Source organism: Culex pipiens, chromosome 3 (genome assembly GCF_016801865.2).
Source record: "Culex pipiens pallens isolate TS chromosome 3, TS_CPP_V2, whole genome shotgun sequence".
In the NCBI taxonomy this organism is placed as follows: Eukaryota; Metazoa; Arthropoda; class Insecta; order Diptera; family Culicidae; genus Culex; species Culex pipiens.
Genome location: NC_068939.1, coordinates 162,088,977 through 162,104,478, shown reverse-complemented (window position 1 = coordinate 162,104,478; position 15,502 = coordinate 162,088,977). Strand labels below are relative to the sequence as shown.

At 35.0% G+C, this 15,502-nt stretch overlaps 2 protein-coding genes across 6 annotated transcripts in view; one reads left to right on the top strand and one right to left on the bottom strand.

Moving 5' to 3' along the window:
- Positions 1-462: 462 nt before the first annotated feature.
- LOC120426075 (isocitrate dehydrogenase [NAD] subunit gamma, mitochondrial) overlaps positions 463-15,502 on the bottom strand; it is a 42,136-nt gene continuing 27,096 nt past the window's right edge. Inside the window, exon 5 of one of the 4 annotated variants that reach the window (XM_039590786.2) lies at positions 463-871. In XM_039590786.2, the coding sequence (XP_039446720.1) occupies position 871 (1 nt within the window). In that variant the 3' untranslated portion in view covers positions 463-870. Of the gene's footprint in view, positions 872-1,114; positions 1,411-1,752; positions 1,790-15,502 lie in introns of those variants that run through there. The other 3 variants (XM_052709622.1, XM_039590785.2, XM_039590783.2) reach the window with 3 other exon arrangements.
- Positions 9,872-12,430, top strand: LOC128093307 (uncharacterized). 2 transcript variants are annotated; one of them, XM_052709624.1, is made up of 5 exons: positions 9,872-10,522; positions 10,587-10,676; positions 10,740-10,811; positions 10,879-10,908; positions 10,968-12,430. In XM_052709624.1, exons 1-5 carry the CDS (start codon positions 10,466-10,468, stop codon positions 11,151-11,153), a joined length of 435 nt encoding a protein of 144 aa, XP_052565584.1. In that variant the 5' UTR covers positions 9,872-10,465; the 3' UTR covers positions 11,154-12,430. The 2 variants fall into 2 exon arrangements, with proteins under 2 accessions (XP_052565584.1, XP_052565585.1); XM_052709625.1 differs by having other exon boundaries at positions 10,879-12,430.

Here is a 15,502-nt window from a genome sequence, read left to right as displayed (position 1 = left end):
AAATTTTAGTGAATGGCATTATTTAGGTCTCAAATAAGCTGTTAACTTCAAAACAATCGAAACTTTGTATAGAATTTTACTAGAATTTAAAAATAATCAGAATCATAATTTTCTGCTTTGTCTTCCCGGTGCTTCGCACGCCTCTGAAATATTTCAGTGAAATGTTTCTCATTTTTGGTTAACTTGCATTTATATTAAATTGTTTTGGCATTGACTACAGCGTCCAAATCAATTTGAAATGAAAGTTGATATTATAATTTATCAAAAACACACAGTTTTGACAATTATTTTGAAAACTTAAATTCAAATAACTAATAAAACAAGATGAAGTGTCCGGGTTTCGAAGCGTCCGGGAATTCGAATCATGACGTTAGTAACATTTCGTCTCCCCGTATAGACTCTCTTACACTAAGGGGTAATTTTGGGCAAGGACTTTCTCAATTTGATAAAATTAATCTGTGATATTGTAAACTTTTCACTTTTATTTTTAATTCCGATTCGATTTTAGGATTTTAAAATAAATAAATATGAAATTCAAAATTTAAAACACGAATGACTTTTTTCCGAAACTATATTTTGCAAACCACATGTTCGGCAGATGTGATGATGTTCCTTCCAGATGGCGCTTTGGAGTTAAGCTTTGACTCCATGATAAGGTAAATTTTCCACCTAGGACCTGAGGATTTGCGAATCGTTTTTAACATTTCTCCGAATTAACTCTGAAGTATGACCACAACCAAAGCCAAGATGGATGGAAAAAAAACGTTTGATTTGTTAAAAAGTAAAACTAGAACCGTCGAATAAATAAAGCTCGAAATTAAAAGTATACAAGCCGCAGTTTTGACACTCTTCTTCTCTCTGTGGACGCAATCTGGTTCGCAACCAGATAAATTGAGATGAAATGATAGGAAAATAGGAAAGAAGTAAAGTTATTATGGGTAAATATTTAACAGAAAAGAAAGAAAGTATAAATTAAAACACACACTTATTACAGTTTTTTTTATTATTGACTTACACGTTGAGAAGACAAGTGAGCTTTGAATTTTGGGTCAATTTTGACAGTTGGAAACATTGTGATATTTGGTACGTCCAATTTAGGTCCGAAACATTTCACTCACTTTGACGATCTCAATAATTTATTGTTTTCATGTTATTGTTAATGGCTTCGGTTTCTCTCCGACGACGACGACAACGCTAACGTTAACATAGTTTAACGCTTGCACAACAGCTTGCTGGGATTGAACACGCGCAACACGCAGTGGTATTAGTATATCGGGTGGGATGGTATATTAGTGTGTTCGTGCGTGCGCGCTAGCGCTCGCTGCAAGAGCTGCCAGATCGTAGGAAAACACGGAAATAGGACAAAATGTGTTACGCCGCACGAGGACCTATCACCAACTAGAGGGTTGCCTGTCGAGGGATGAAACGTCCAAATTTGGATTAATCAACTGGCCGAAACGAGTCAATGTTGGTGTGCGGAGGTTGGTTCCTTCACCGAAATTTTAGGTTTTTTTTTTGGTTTAGCTATTTTTTTACATTGCAAGCAAAAGCCTTCCGCTGCGCCAGGGTTGCCAGTTTTGCGGTGTGATGTTTTGGACTGTGTAAATTTTGCCAATTTTGTGCGCTGTGTTGTGGGCCGAAATCAGTGCTGCTAGTTTGCTTTTTTGTTGGGTGTCAGATGCGGCGATTTTTTTTTGTGGGTGGAAAACTTTTGCTTGTTTGGAGATGCTTTTTTTAGTAGGCAAAAGCTCGATTTGGTGAAGTATGTTAGTAATCTCGAAGGGTAGACCTGAAATTGAAGATAGTTTGTCGCGAGGAAAGGAGAGCCCGACAAGGTAGAAGATTAGTAATAGGAAAGAAATAGGTTGAAAACTACTAGAAAGATTTGGAAAGAAGCAGAATTTTGATCAGTTTAAAAATTGATGTTAGAAAATCTTAGTTAAAGAATTTTAAACAGGCAAAGTAACCAGAAATAGAAGCATTTACCCTAAATCAACATTTAATAATGATATTTTGTTTCCTACTAAAATTGTTTTGAATAGAAAGTAAGTGATAATATAATTTGCGTTGATTGTTTATAAATTGCTTCCCCTTTTTTGATGTTATTTAAAATTGATTCCAACCAAAATCTGTCAGTTTCCCGTTGACTTTCGAAAAGTTTGTAACCAATGAATTAAAATGAAAATCGGAATATTACCAGTCGCTTTTGTATTGGTCGTTCTAAGCGAAAATGTAAATGCTTGCATGTCTGCTGTACAGAAACTAATTTTTAAGTTTACTAATTGGTCCTATTAAATCGTGTCACAATTTTCAGCTGCTCTTGGGCGCCCCAACGAATCGTTCCGGAACCTCGAACACCAGCTCCGCCAAGCTAGTGGCAACCAGCACTGCCAAATTTGGCAAAATAGTAAGCCTAACTACGACACCTGCGAAACGTTCCGGTTTAACTGTAAGTTAAGAAATTTTTGTTGCTCAAAATATTAACCTGAAAATTTGTTCGATTGAAGACAAAAAAATATGCTGCCATCGTTTCGAAAGGGACCGCTGGAAAAATGGTAAGCAAATCGGGATTTACATTAAATAATTATAAAAATATTTTTAATTTTACTAGACAACCACGTTGAAAACAACAACTCAAAAGGTAAATTTTAAATTTATAACGTTTCACCGAAAAGAGGTAAATTCACAGACAATTAGACTTAAGAAAAAAAAAGAACCATCAATCACTCCCCACTAGAGCCATCTAGTGGCGAACGCGACTGATGAGCTGTGGTGAGCTGTGGTGAATTTAAAATTGCCGTGGTGAGTTTCGCCAGCTAAACGGTCGTTAATATTTCTGGATTAAAAAAAGAGAGTTTCGTTAGTTTGTCTGTGGTAGGCTTCTAAAATTATTTTTTTTGACAGAAATGGGACGGATTGACTGCTGGAAAGACGACTACCAAAAAGGTAGGGCTTAACTCGGTAGTCGGGAAATACACAAATTCAAATTTCAACTTTTAGTCCGCAAATCTGAAGGATACTCGGCGTACTACAAAACCGAGCGGAACATCTATAAAGTCAACCATAAAAACACCATTTGGGGTAAGTTTGAAGCTGGCATGATTTTTGGCACAAATGTTTGTCACTCTTTTTTTCAGACATTGGTGGGACCAGACATAAAGCCATATCCCACTTCTAAGGTAGTTGAAGATAAAACTGTATGAAATCATTTTTTTCACAAATATGTATTTTCAAAGAGAGGAAGCACCTACGAACCGGCGCAACCCTACATTCCCGAGCTGATGTTTTCAGAGCCATTTTTCTCCGGAGTCTCCGAAGATTACGGAAATCCATTCGGCGAACCAGCCGGCACATCAAAGAAGGACGGAAACATAACCATAACGGCAGTCATGTTTGAAAACACAGAGGGATACGGAAACGTCACCGTGTTCGAGCAGGGTAATGTCACAGGGGCGGGATTTTCGTTGTCACTGGAAGAAGGCACCCACTACGGGATTACTGTGGAGCCCGAGACGAACTCCACCCAAGATTCCACCTTAACGACCGCCACCACCAGGAAGCGCCTTAAGCGCAAGAAGACGACTGTCGGCGCAGACTTGACCACACGCAAGCGGCTCAAGCGTAAACGCACCACGATGGTGACGCCTTCCGGCGCTTTTGAAGAGTATCAATATGATGAAAATTAATGAATTTGAATCAATAAAGTTATAATTGTGCCGGAGAAAGTCGACAGTTCTTGGAACAAACTTAAAACTATGATGTTGGATTCATTCTAAAAAAAATCTCCCTTAAAAAAAAGTATCGATGGCAGGATTCGATCCCAAAACCTTTGACTTATCACCCCGTTGCCCTTACAGTATCGGCCATTATCCCTCGATTTGCTGAAAGATGTCAAAATCTAATTTACAACACTTTGCCGATACTGTTTCAATGAACGAAAACGAGGCCATTATCCTCTCACGTGTACCAGTATCCGCTCAGACAAATTTAAGGCCGTTTCAATTTTAAAAAAAGATTAACACATTAAATTCACATCACCAAAATTACCGTAGGAAATCAGGAAGTATTAAAATCCGCTCAAATATCAAGAGGTACAAATCGCTTTTGCAAAACAAAACGAACCAATCCGATTTTTTGTTTTCGTGACTTTGGCAAGACGAAAAAAAATATTTGCACGGTAGGTCCACATGTCAAAATTTGGAAAAAAAATCAATTAAAAAAAACAATGCAGAAGAGGCACGCATTCACTACAGGGTGTCACCCGTCAGAAGTGATTGCTAATTGTTTGATTAAAATGTCCAATGATTTACGTCTATTTGTTTGTGGCCAGTCAGTGGTTTCACCAAATCGCTTGAATATATTATGCACAAAAAAACAATTGAATTATGGATGGTTGGAAAACGTTGTGGTTGAATTTCATCTCTTTTTGGATGTAATTTTAAATAAAAATAAAAATATTCGAAAAAAAATGGGAATTAGAGGGTTACCTAAATTTCACCTTAACCAACCCAGAAAAAAAATGAATTTTGAAAGTTTTCATTTAATAAGTAAAACCTGGGTGCTGAAAAGACAGAATGCGTAACGTGATTTCCGAATGATCCCCACTGCTCCTCACTAATACAACTGCACTGCAGATGTAAACATAAAAAAGATAGAAGGCTTTGCTCAAGCTCAAGCGTGACATATTTTTTGCTGCTGAAGTGACTCGTTTTGAAACGTTTTGGATTTGATGATTTTAAAGTTTTCGCTGCTTTTTTTGTTCGTAGACTAAACGATGGGCGGCCAAAAGAGTCCTTCTTTGTTTTCAACGTGATGAAAAATTGCGTCAGAAGTGGGGGAATTTTATGAATCAGAAGAGCAACCGGATGGAAGTTACGAGATTATGTATCTTTGAAGCGCAGTGATAATACAGGAGTAAGATTATTCAATGTTATTTGGCAGTTGCCATAAACAGTTACTGATAATTCGTCGTAAACAATTCGTATACATAGGTTTTGAGTGAGACATAGCGCTTATTGAAATGTTAGCGACGAATTATGACTCAATTTCATCATTTTTCTTAAGATTTGTTGACTTTGAATTCCTCAAAAGCTCAACGCCCTCGACTTTTTTATTCCTGACAAAATAAATTATAGATCGATTGCAATATTTCCAATTCGTGGCATCATTTTTCAAACAAGTAAATTGGTTCCGCTTTGACAGTTCTAAATTGAGGCCGTTTTGCGGACCACTATTCTGCACCCAGAGTAAAATCACACATATGCCCAAAACTGGGCCTCGAGCCGAGAGAATAATTGTACCATTTAAGGACACAGAGAACACTGCTCGAGATGAGCGAGAGAATTATTCTCTCAAGATTCATTTGCAAAAAAAAAGTTCATCCGTCAAAACAAAACAAAAATAAACAGTGTCTGAGGCCCAAGGAGTGGTTAGAAGTCACACAGAAAAAAAATCAAGGTAATATTACATCTGGTAAGGGATACATTTTTATGTCAGAAAAAAATGTGTAATTTTACGACTGAAAATGAGTAATTTTACCACTATTCTGGTGTAATGTTGCATTTTCAGTCTAAATTGAGGAAAAATTACATCTTAAAAGAGGTAATATTGAACCTTCTACAATTACACCTTCCAAATTTACAATTTTTTTGCTGTGCACAGTAAAAAAAATCATGGTAAAATTACATCTAAAAAGTGGTACATCTTTAATGTCCGAAAAAAGCTTTATTTTACCACTTATAATGTGTAAATTTACATCTAGCAGACGCTAGGAAAAATATCTGTAATCCCACAAAAATATCAAACCGGCGATAGTTATATCTAGCTTACTCAATCCGCGCCCTAACCCGCACGGCCAACTCACCGCTGTGTAAACAGTATGATGAAAGCCAATGTACCTCTATGTGTTTCGTACATTGTATAATGTATTTACTGCATATACGGTACATTTACGATGTATATACGTATACGATATAGTGAAATTTTACCTAAATTTATGTGTAAAAAAATAAATTTAACAGAAACTGTCAAAAACTTTTGTTTTTACTGTGTAGACAGTCAACATTACTCATTCCTGTCGTTGCACCTATTTCATCAATTTCTATCGTATACTAGAGTGTCGGTTACAGCCATGGAATTAGCACCACTAGCTACGCTGCTGATTGCATTTATCCTTGTTGAAAATGTAAGTATGATTTGTTTTTTTCTGAGTTAATGTGACGTTAATATTTGATAACATCGATTCCAGGGTTCTTCCGGGCAACGCCTACCATCTCAAGTAGAAAACACTTCAACGAAAATTTTTTTTCCACATTTTAGAGCATCTCAACTTGCAAAAAATCCGGTAAGTTGGTAAAAGTAAAGTGTAGGACTATTGATAATTTTTTCGTCATAATTTCAGACAAGGACCACAACTCGAGCCACTTTTAAACCATTGACGACGAAAGTAAGTAAAACTGATAACAAGCATTAACGGAATTGTTTTTTCGCTTCTTTTTTTCAGAAAACCCCTTTTCAAACTACAAAACGAATCATGGTATTGTTAGAAACATTTTGTAAAGCTTCGAAATTTTCAAAAATCATGTATTTATTTCAGAACCAACCACTTAAGCAGAAAACAACGGTGAGCATATCGGTAATTTGCAAAAGTATTGAATTAAACTTTTTAGTCTAAGAAGAATGATTATTTCTATTTATTAGTATCAGTCATTAAAGAAGACAACTACAACGGTATGTGAAGTACATTTTTGGAATCTAGTAATTTAAAAATAAAATTATTTTTTTAAGCATCATCTACCAAAGAAAACAACAACCAAGGTAAGATATTTTCAGATTGTGTTAGGACGCATAAATTCTGTTTAATGTTGATTATTTGACCAGAAAAAGTTTGTGACGACGATAGATCCTTTAAAAGACAAACTTAGCTGGGTCGAGGTGAGTACAAATAAACTTTATTTCTAACTTAAAATAATGACTGTACATTTCATAGAAATATGGCGACATAGTTTTAGAAGCTGCTCTTGACAGTATTGTAAACTTTCCATCGTACGATGATAACGAAACCATGACGACGGAATTTCTTGAACTGGTCAAACCACCGGAAAAGGATCAACAAACGCTCAACGGAACCGATGCCACCACGGACGTATATGGGGAATTCGAGCCGACGGCGCCCATGGACTTGGATCTTTCGTCGACCATTGGGGCTAATTTTACAATGACCGCTAGGAACATTTTGAAACGACGCAAGACTACCACCCAAGCCATGACGACCCGGAAAAGGCTCAAACGCAGGCGGACCACTGCAAAGGCTACTGACGAAGAAACTACGGATTTGTAAAACTCGAGCAAAATTTGCTTGAAATCAATGAAAATGCATTAAATATCATGAAATAAAAAAAATAAATTAATATGTTTAATTTTTTTCCAAATATCTACTTTTATTCCCATAATTTCGCTTAAAAGAGGTAGTTTCAACGAATTGCGGACTGGACTTCGTCATATAAAAAAAAATGTATGTGGGTAATTCTCCGTCAACTCACACAGCAGCTGCCCTGACCCCTCTTCGATTTGCGTGAAACTTTGTCTTAAGGGGTAACGTTTGTCCCTGATCACGAATCCGAGGTCCGTGTTTTTATATCTCGTTACGGAGAGGCAGTACGACCCCTTCCATTTTGAACATGCGAAAAAAGAGGCGTTTTCAATAATTTGCAGCCTAAAACGGTGATGAAATAGAAAGTTGGTGTCAAAGGGTCTTTTATGTAAAATTAAACGCCCGATTTAACAGCGTACAGAATTCCGATAAAAACGTAATTTTCATTGAAAAAAAACGCTAAAAAAGTTTTAAAAATTCTCCCATTTTCCGTAACTCGACTGTAAAAAATTTTGAACCATGTCATTTTAAGGGAAATTTAATGTACTTTTCGAATCAACTTTGTCACAGAAGGGTCATATTTTCATTTGGAACAAAATTTTTCGTGTTTTTTTATAACTTAGAGTGCAGTGTAGCAATGTTCAACAAAGTTGTAGAGCAGACAATTTTGATATAAAAAAAAATAAGGGGTTTGCTTATAAACATCACAAGTTATCGCAATTTTACGAAAAAAAAGCTTTGAAAAAGTTGGTCGTCGTTGATCATGGCCGTTCACCGTCACCCGTGACAGACACGGACGACGAAACAAAATAAAAACGCAAAAAGTAACTTTTTCAAAAAAATTTTTCGTAAAATCACGATAACTGAAAAATTTTGTTCTAGATGAAAAAATGACCCTTCTGTACGGAGTAACAGAAAATGGGAGAATTTTTAAAACTTTTTTAGTGTTTTTTTGGATGAAAAATACGTTTTTTTTCGGAATTCTGAGAACGCCATCAAATTGGGCGTCTAACTTTACATAAAAGTCCCTTTGACACAAAATTTCTATCTCATCATCGTTTCAGGCTGCAAATTATTGAAAAACACATCTTTTATCGCATGTTCAAAAATAGAAGGTACCGCCCCTCCGTCACGAGATATCAAAAAACGGACCTCGGATTCGTGATGAGGGACAAAAGTTACCCCTTAGGACAAACTTTCACGCAAATCGAAGAGGGGTCGGGGCAACTGCTGTTAGAGTTCGCTTAAAAGAGGTGATTTCAGTGAACTTCAGACTGGACTTTGTCATATAAAAAACTAGTTCAAACAGTAAAGTGTCTGCAAAGTACTTATCTAAAAACGAAATAATAAATTATTTATTTCAATTTTTCCAGAATTTTCGAAAACATTGTTGAATGAATTTTGAACTTTGAAAAAGGGAATTTCTTGAGTTTTTTGACATATTTTTTTTCTGTGAAATAATTATGTTTTAGAGTGTATCTTTCATTTAAAAAAAGCAATAAGAAATTTCTGCAGCTTTGCTAAAAAACCAAATCTATCAGAAAATCCGTGTCTGAATATTTGAAAAGTTTAAAACTAGGGTGACCACCCAAATTCAATTTTGAATTCATAACTTTTGCAGAACCAGAAAAGAAAGAAGAATAACTGAAAATTAAAACCTGTTTCAAAAAATAAATCGATATCAGCCTTCTAAAAGTATCTCCAACACCAAAAGTTAAAGCAATTGTTTGTGAAATTGTTTTAAAAATTGTACAATTTTTTTTTTCAAGAGACCAATTCGATACAAATCGGCCAAAAATGGTACGTAACTATTCGAAAATTAGTAACCTTTAAATGAATTTTCTGATCATTTTGGTGTCTTCGGCAAAGTTGAAGGTATTGTTGAGGAATATCCAGAAAAAAACGATACACGGAAAAAACACGATTTTTCACAAAAACTAAGTTTCCAAAAATACGTATTTTTGAGCCAGGAGATATGATCCAAAATTCTGCCGCCGAGTTATAAATTTTGGAAAAATAGGGATTTTTGGAAAAAAAAATCCAAATTTTATGCAAAAAACAACATTTAGACCTAATTTTTAACACTTGTAGCCCCAACGGGGTCAACAAAGTTGGAAATGCAAATACACCGGCTCTTTGAAACCTTGGAAAAAAAGTTGGAAATGCCTTTTTATTGTCACTTAGGGTAGACGCATCTGTTTTGGATCTACCTTGTTGTAGGTGATTCTTGACATCCTTCCGGATCGAATGCAATAAGAATAATCCAAATCGGTTGAGTTTTCGCCGAGATATAGCCGGATGAAGTTTCATTTCCAACTTTTTTGACCCCCTTGGTGCTTCGAGTAGGTTTTGACCCCGTTGGGCTTCATCCATAAAGTACGTCACGCTAAAATCAGCCAAAATTTACCCCCCCCCCTCCCTCCCTTTGTCACGCTTTCCCTATACTTATATAACGCAATGTCACACTTTCTCAGACCCCCCCCCCCTCCCCCCCTAGAGCGTGACATACTTTATGGATGACGCCTTGGTGCTACAAGTGTTAATGACCAATCGAATTTGCAATCGAAATGAAAATTTGATTTCAGCGAAATATTTGCAGTTTTACAATTTTTAAAAATAATGACCATGAGTGACCATTTCGGAAAATATTTTTTTATGTTCAGAAAATTTGCTATAAAATTGTCTAAGAGACATTGGAGATTGGACCTCTGGTTACTAAGATACAGCGGCTTAAAGAAAAAGATTCCTGTATCAATAATGGGTTCAAAGGCCAACCCAAACCCTCCATTTCCTAATGAGGATATCTCAGCAACTAATGATATGATTTTCAACGTTAAAAAATGAAATTTGGCGATCTTTTCAAAAACAGTATTTTTTTTAAATCAAGACTAACATTTCTAGAAGGCTATACATTAAATATTACGTCCGCTGATTAAAAACAAATTTTGTTCAATTTATCAGACAGATTGAAATCACACAAAATAACAGGAAGTAATCACTAAGTTCAAAAAAATACTGTAATTGAGCAAAGTTATTAACGATTACAATTGTATCAACACAACCACTGAAAAATCTGTCCAGTCGGTTATAATCATGGAAATCGCACCATTGGCAACGCTTTTGGTTGCACTAACACTCCTTTTTGAACATGTTAGTTTGAAGTCGTTTTTTGGTTCAACACATAAGGCTAATAACTTTGATTATCTCATTCTAGGGATTATCAGGTCAAGTTAATCCTTTTCAAGAAGACAACGTCAGCTCTTCCGAAACCACTCCATCGTTCAGAGCCTTGCAGCTTAGTAAAGTATGATTTAATGAACAGTACAAACTGAATAGTATCATTTAAAAATAATGAACACAAACACAGCCAAAGACGACCATCCCAGCAAAATCGAAACTGACTTCGAAGGCGAGCAACAGACCTATCACAACCACCAAGGTATGTTCGATCTCTGTTTACACCATAAAGAGTAACTAAATGTGGTATTTTGTATATTGTTTTCAAGCGAATCGGACAAACCACCAAATCAATTAAGGTAAAGAAACTCACATCGTAACTATTTATTTCCAAATAAAAACTTAATTTTGTTTCTAGAATCAACAATTGCGAAAAACAACTACAAAGGTTAGTATCTCATTTCCGCCAGATTCAGCATGTAAAATTTTTAACCCGTTTCTTTTCCCAAACGAAGGAGGTAAGCATCATTCCTTTACTATTGAGCAACATTCACTGAACCATTCAAGCACAACGGGTAAAATTTTAATTTCCTTGGGCAGTTAGTTCCGGAACATAGGCAATTACCAACAAACTCTTATTGGGGCCCAGTGTCCGCTTCTGCTGAAGACAGCGAGGATTATGGCAATTTGACTACGGCGGAGGTGCCAGACCTGTACGATGACCTCACCTCAACTAGAACAACACTGAGTGTGACCGAAGTTCCGGACGCGTTCACCGTCGAGGACGTAACTCGGAAACGGTTGAAGCGTCGCAAGACGACCTCCAGACGTCGGCTGAAGCGAACGAGAACGACCACCAAGTGACAGATTTAGTTTGAGGACAGATCGGAAAATCACAAATCAATCAGTTATGTTCACGGGAAGGCAATTGGAAATATTTTGTTAAGACCTTTCGACTGGAACAAAATAAGTAAATTTTCAATACTTTTCAAAATTTTTTTTTTCTTCATAGAAGAAAAATCTGTTGCAGATATTTGTCAAACTTTAAGTCACCCTCCCTTTCAAAAATGTCTAAACAATTAGAACAATGCAAAAAAAAAACAAAGGTCTCAGCCTTCCTTCCTCGATGTCCTCTCTAGCTCTAGCGAAGAATCTCTCTGCCTCGATGGTTCTTTGGATTCCATTTGTCAATGTTGTCTTTTTCTCATGGCTTGCATATACATGGATTCTTTGCGAAACAGAGAATAGACGAATGTTTGACACTTGTTTGTGCTTGATTGCTGGACGTTGCTATGATTCTCTTGTATAGCTGGGTATCATGAAAAAACCATTAGTGGCTGAGATATCGATACATTAGAAAAAAGGTGGGTTGTTTGGGTGAGACTTAAGGAGCCATTACACTACCGCCAAACAAACTCGCACTTTTTCGTGTTTGTCAGTTTGCGGCAAACTCGCAAACAAGACAAAATGTATGCAGGCCGACGTTTGTACAAACACATCCACGCAAACCAACAAAGCAGGAAAACTGGCAAACTGTCAAAAAGTGCGAGTTTGTTTGTTTGTTTGCCGTAGTGTTGTAGCTCCTTTAGAAAACATCAATTTTCCTGTTTTTAAATCTTTGCATGGCAATATCTCAGAAACTAAAGGTCGTATCAACCTTGGTATCAACAAAGTTCAAAAAAGCAAAATATAGAGAATTTTCTGAGCTTTTCAAACACATTTTTTTTTCAAAAGTGGGCAAACATGAGCACTTATTTTAAAAAAATGAATAACTGCGACTATTTTCAAAAAAGTAACCTAAAAATGGCTATAAATTAAAAACGGTGCTCTTAATCAAAATTTCACTGAAGTACTTTTTGATTGAAATTTGAAAAAAATTTGCGACCAATATTTCGATCTTTTTTAAAAATTAAAAAAAAACAATAAATAAAAAAAGTGTGACGAAAAGTGAAATAAAAAATCACCATTTTTTTTACCTTATATCATTTTTTGTTTCAGTGTAATGATTAAAAAATACAAAAAAAAACGAATAACCAAAATCTCAGAGAATTGCTCAATTATAACCGAATGTATTTTGTTTGGTAATGTTAAACATGTATTATAATGCTTTTAACTACTTTCAAAAACTTTTTGCCTTCCTCACCTCACTGAGGCAAGGCTATAAAATCACTCGAAAAATGAACTTCTTAAATACGACTCCTAGATATACCTTCACGTATACCTATCGACTCAGAATCAAATTCTTAACAAATGTCTGTGGGGATGTGTGTAGACATGATTTTTTTTCCACACGATTATCTCAGAACTGGCTGTACCGATTTTGGCCGGATCCGCCTTATTCTGTTCGTTTTGGGGTCCCCTAAGACCCTATTAAATTTTATTCTGTTTAGTGAAGTACTTTTAAAGTTATGCCAAGAAAAAGTTTTTTTGTAGCTACAAAAAAGGGTGATTTTTGCATAATCTCAAAGGCTGGGTCTTTTTGCTTTTTTGACTTTTCGACCACGCGGGGGATTGGCACACACCCCCTTGCATGCGTATCGCCCGGTTGCCACATCGCTTAAGCAGTGTCTGCGTCTCTTCTGGAAAAAATCTGTATTAATTATGTTGCTGCATCATTTTGTCTCGACAAAGATTTACATGAACTTTTTACTGAAATATATAACTCATGAGACTTTTCACCTTTATTTTGAAGAGTTGGTAAAAAAAGAAGAAAAAAAAGAATTGAAAATTGCTGTTCAAGTAAAAACAATAATTAAAAAAAACAAATAAAAAAAAATAAAAAAAAACTCTTAAATTAATTTGTAAAAACCACCTAAAATACAACATGAATGCGAGGAAGGCACCAACCACCTTAAGGTGGATTAAGTAACGTTTTATTACTGTTTAAGCACTTCCATTTGTGAAGTATGTTTCGAAGAAACATTTGGTTATGTTTCTTATTTTTAAAAAAGTTCATTTTTTTTTTTCAAGGTTTATTCAGAAACTTTGTTTAATGATTGATACTGGTTACTAATTCATAAAATTGTTTTGATATAAAATATTTGTTTGGATAAGAAATGCTAATAATTTGAGGTTCTGGAAAAGTCGAAAATGGGATTTCTGGCAATAACGTCTCAGAAATTTGGATGAAATGAAACGCAAAGATAACAGATCTGGTAATTCAATGTTAAAATCTGGTTGCCCTATCTGCTCCCAGCAACCGAAAGGGGCTCAATAAAAGTAAGGTCATGAAAAATATTCCTCTCTCAAGGTCTCAAGCCACTTTTTTGATTTAAAGCTATATAGGGGAAGGTGGGGCAAGACGACCATATGGGGCAAGAGGACCATTTCTACTACCACATAACCGCCAAAACGACGTAAACGCCACGAGGAATAGGATTCAATTAAGTTTTATTCAAAACCTTCGTTTTCTTATAATTTTTGGTAAGTACAAAATAAGGTTTAGGGTTCGTTTTAAGGCTCATTTTATCAAAATGCTATTTTTCCTAGATCAGTAGTGCCCTACCAATGACTTGCACGTATTGTAAAGTATGATTTATGTTTTGGTTATTTTTGTAGGGAGCTTTTAGAAAATTTTGTTTAGGTTGAGCAAGTGTACCATACGGATTTTTAGTATGGAAAAAATACGAATTGCTGCAGCAACATATTTTATTGTGAAAAAATACATAAAAGATCTTAAAACTGATAAACAATTGTTCAAAAAATTGTCCATACACGATATAATAATATCATGAAAGTTTACTATTTATTATCTAAGTTTTTTTTTACGTAAAAACGGTTAAATTTATAGTAAAATATTATTTATTTAATAATAAAGAAACGTTTAAAATACATCCTAATCTGATGTATCTAAATGATAATAGTTCAATTGTTAGTAAATTAGCATGATTTTTCATGCATTGTTCCTCTTGCCCCAACGGGTTGTTCGTCTTGCCCCACTAGTTGAGTAGAACGTACGAAAAATCAAAAATTTTAAAATCATTTTTTACATTAAAAAACAGATTTTTTTAAAAACTTGTTCGATCAAAGTCTCAGTCAAGACCTGGAATAAGATGATTAAAAAAAATCCGACAGATTTTTTTACGTTTTTAATGGGTTATAACTAGAGCGTCCAATTTCCCGTCCCGGGAAAAAAAATCCCGGAAATTCCCGGGATTTCCCGGAAAAAAATATTTCCCGTTTCCCGGGAAATTTGTGAATTTCCCGGGAATTCCCGAAATACATGCAGAAGTATACATTTTCCTACCTTTTTGGCACCCATGTTTTGAAATTATACAAAAAATTATAATTGGAGAACCTGATTTGATTTTATTTATTTTTATCTACTGTTCATATTGAACTAATCAGCTTGTCTGTAAATTTCATGTCAAGGTTTAATTCAGGTAATATTTATTTCTGAAGCATTCACCACTAGGAATATTGTTTGCTTATATGTTGGACAACAAAACTTACGCTGTTAAGGAATGATTATAAACTATTTTATTTTTGGCAACCTTTTTTAATGTTTTTTTTTTGTAAAATCATTTAAAAATAAGATATTTACATCTTCCGGCCAAGATCAACATTGATATTTGTTTGACTTTTTTTATCTTGAACATGTTGGATGGAAATTGAACTGATATAATTAAATCTTTAAAAAAGGTTTGTGTGAGAAGAATTTGTTTCTAAGTATTCGAGAAGTTACAGATTGAAGTTATAAATTTATGAAGCACGTGAGCTACCAAGGGCGTTAGAGGGTTATATAGGAAAAAATATCGTTGAGGTAAGGTAAATTCAATGATTATCTATATATTCACAAGTTGATTTTTTTTGTTTTTTTTTTTTATTTTAACTTCATGGTCACTGAAACAAATTTAAATGCAATTTTATGGTTGTGGAGCATAGATTTTCACTGTCCAAACACTTTGATTTAAAAAATCATTTTCAACAAAAATACTAATAATATTTTCTTTC

Bases quoted from the DNA above. Each gene is read 5' to 3' on its own strand.
- LOC128093307 (XM_052709624.1), top strand. From the start codon at position 10,466: ATGGAAATCGCACCATTGGCAACGCTTTTGGTTGCACTAACACTCCTT. The intron at 10,523-10,586 runs GTTAGTTTGAAG...ATCTCATTCTAG, and splicing joins TAACACTCCTTTTTGAACAT to GGATTATCAGGTCAAGTTAA. The intron at 10,677-10,739 runs GTATGATTTAAT...ACACAAACACAG, and splicing joins GAGCCTTGCAGCTTAGTAAA to CCAAAGACGACCATCCCAGC.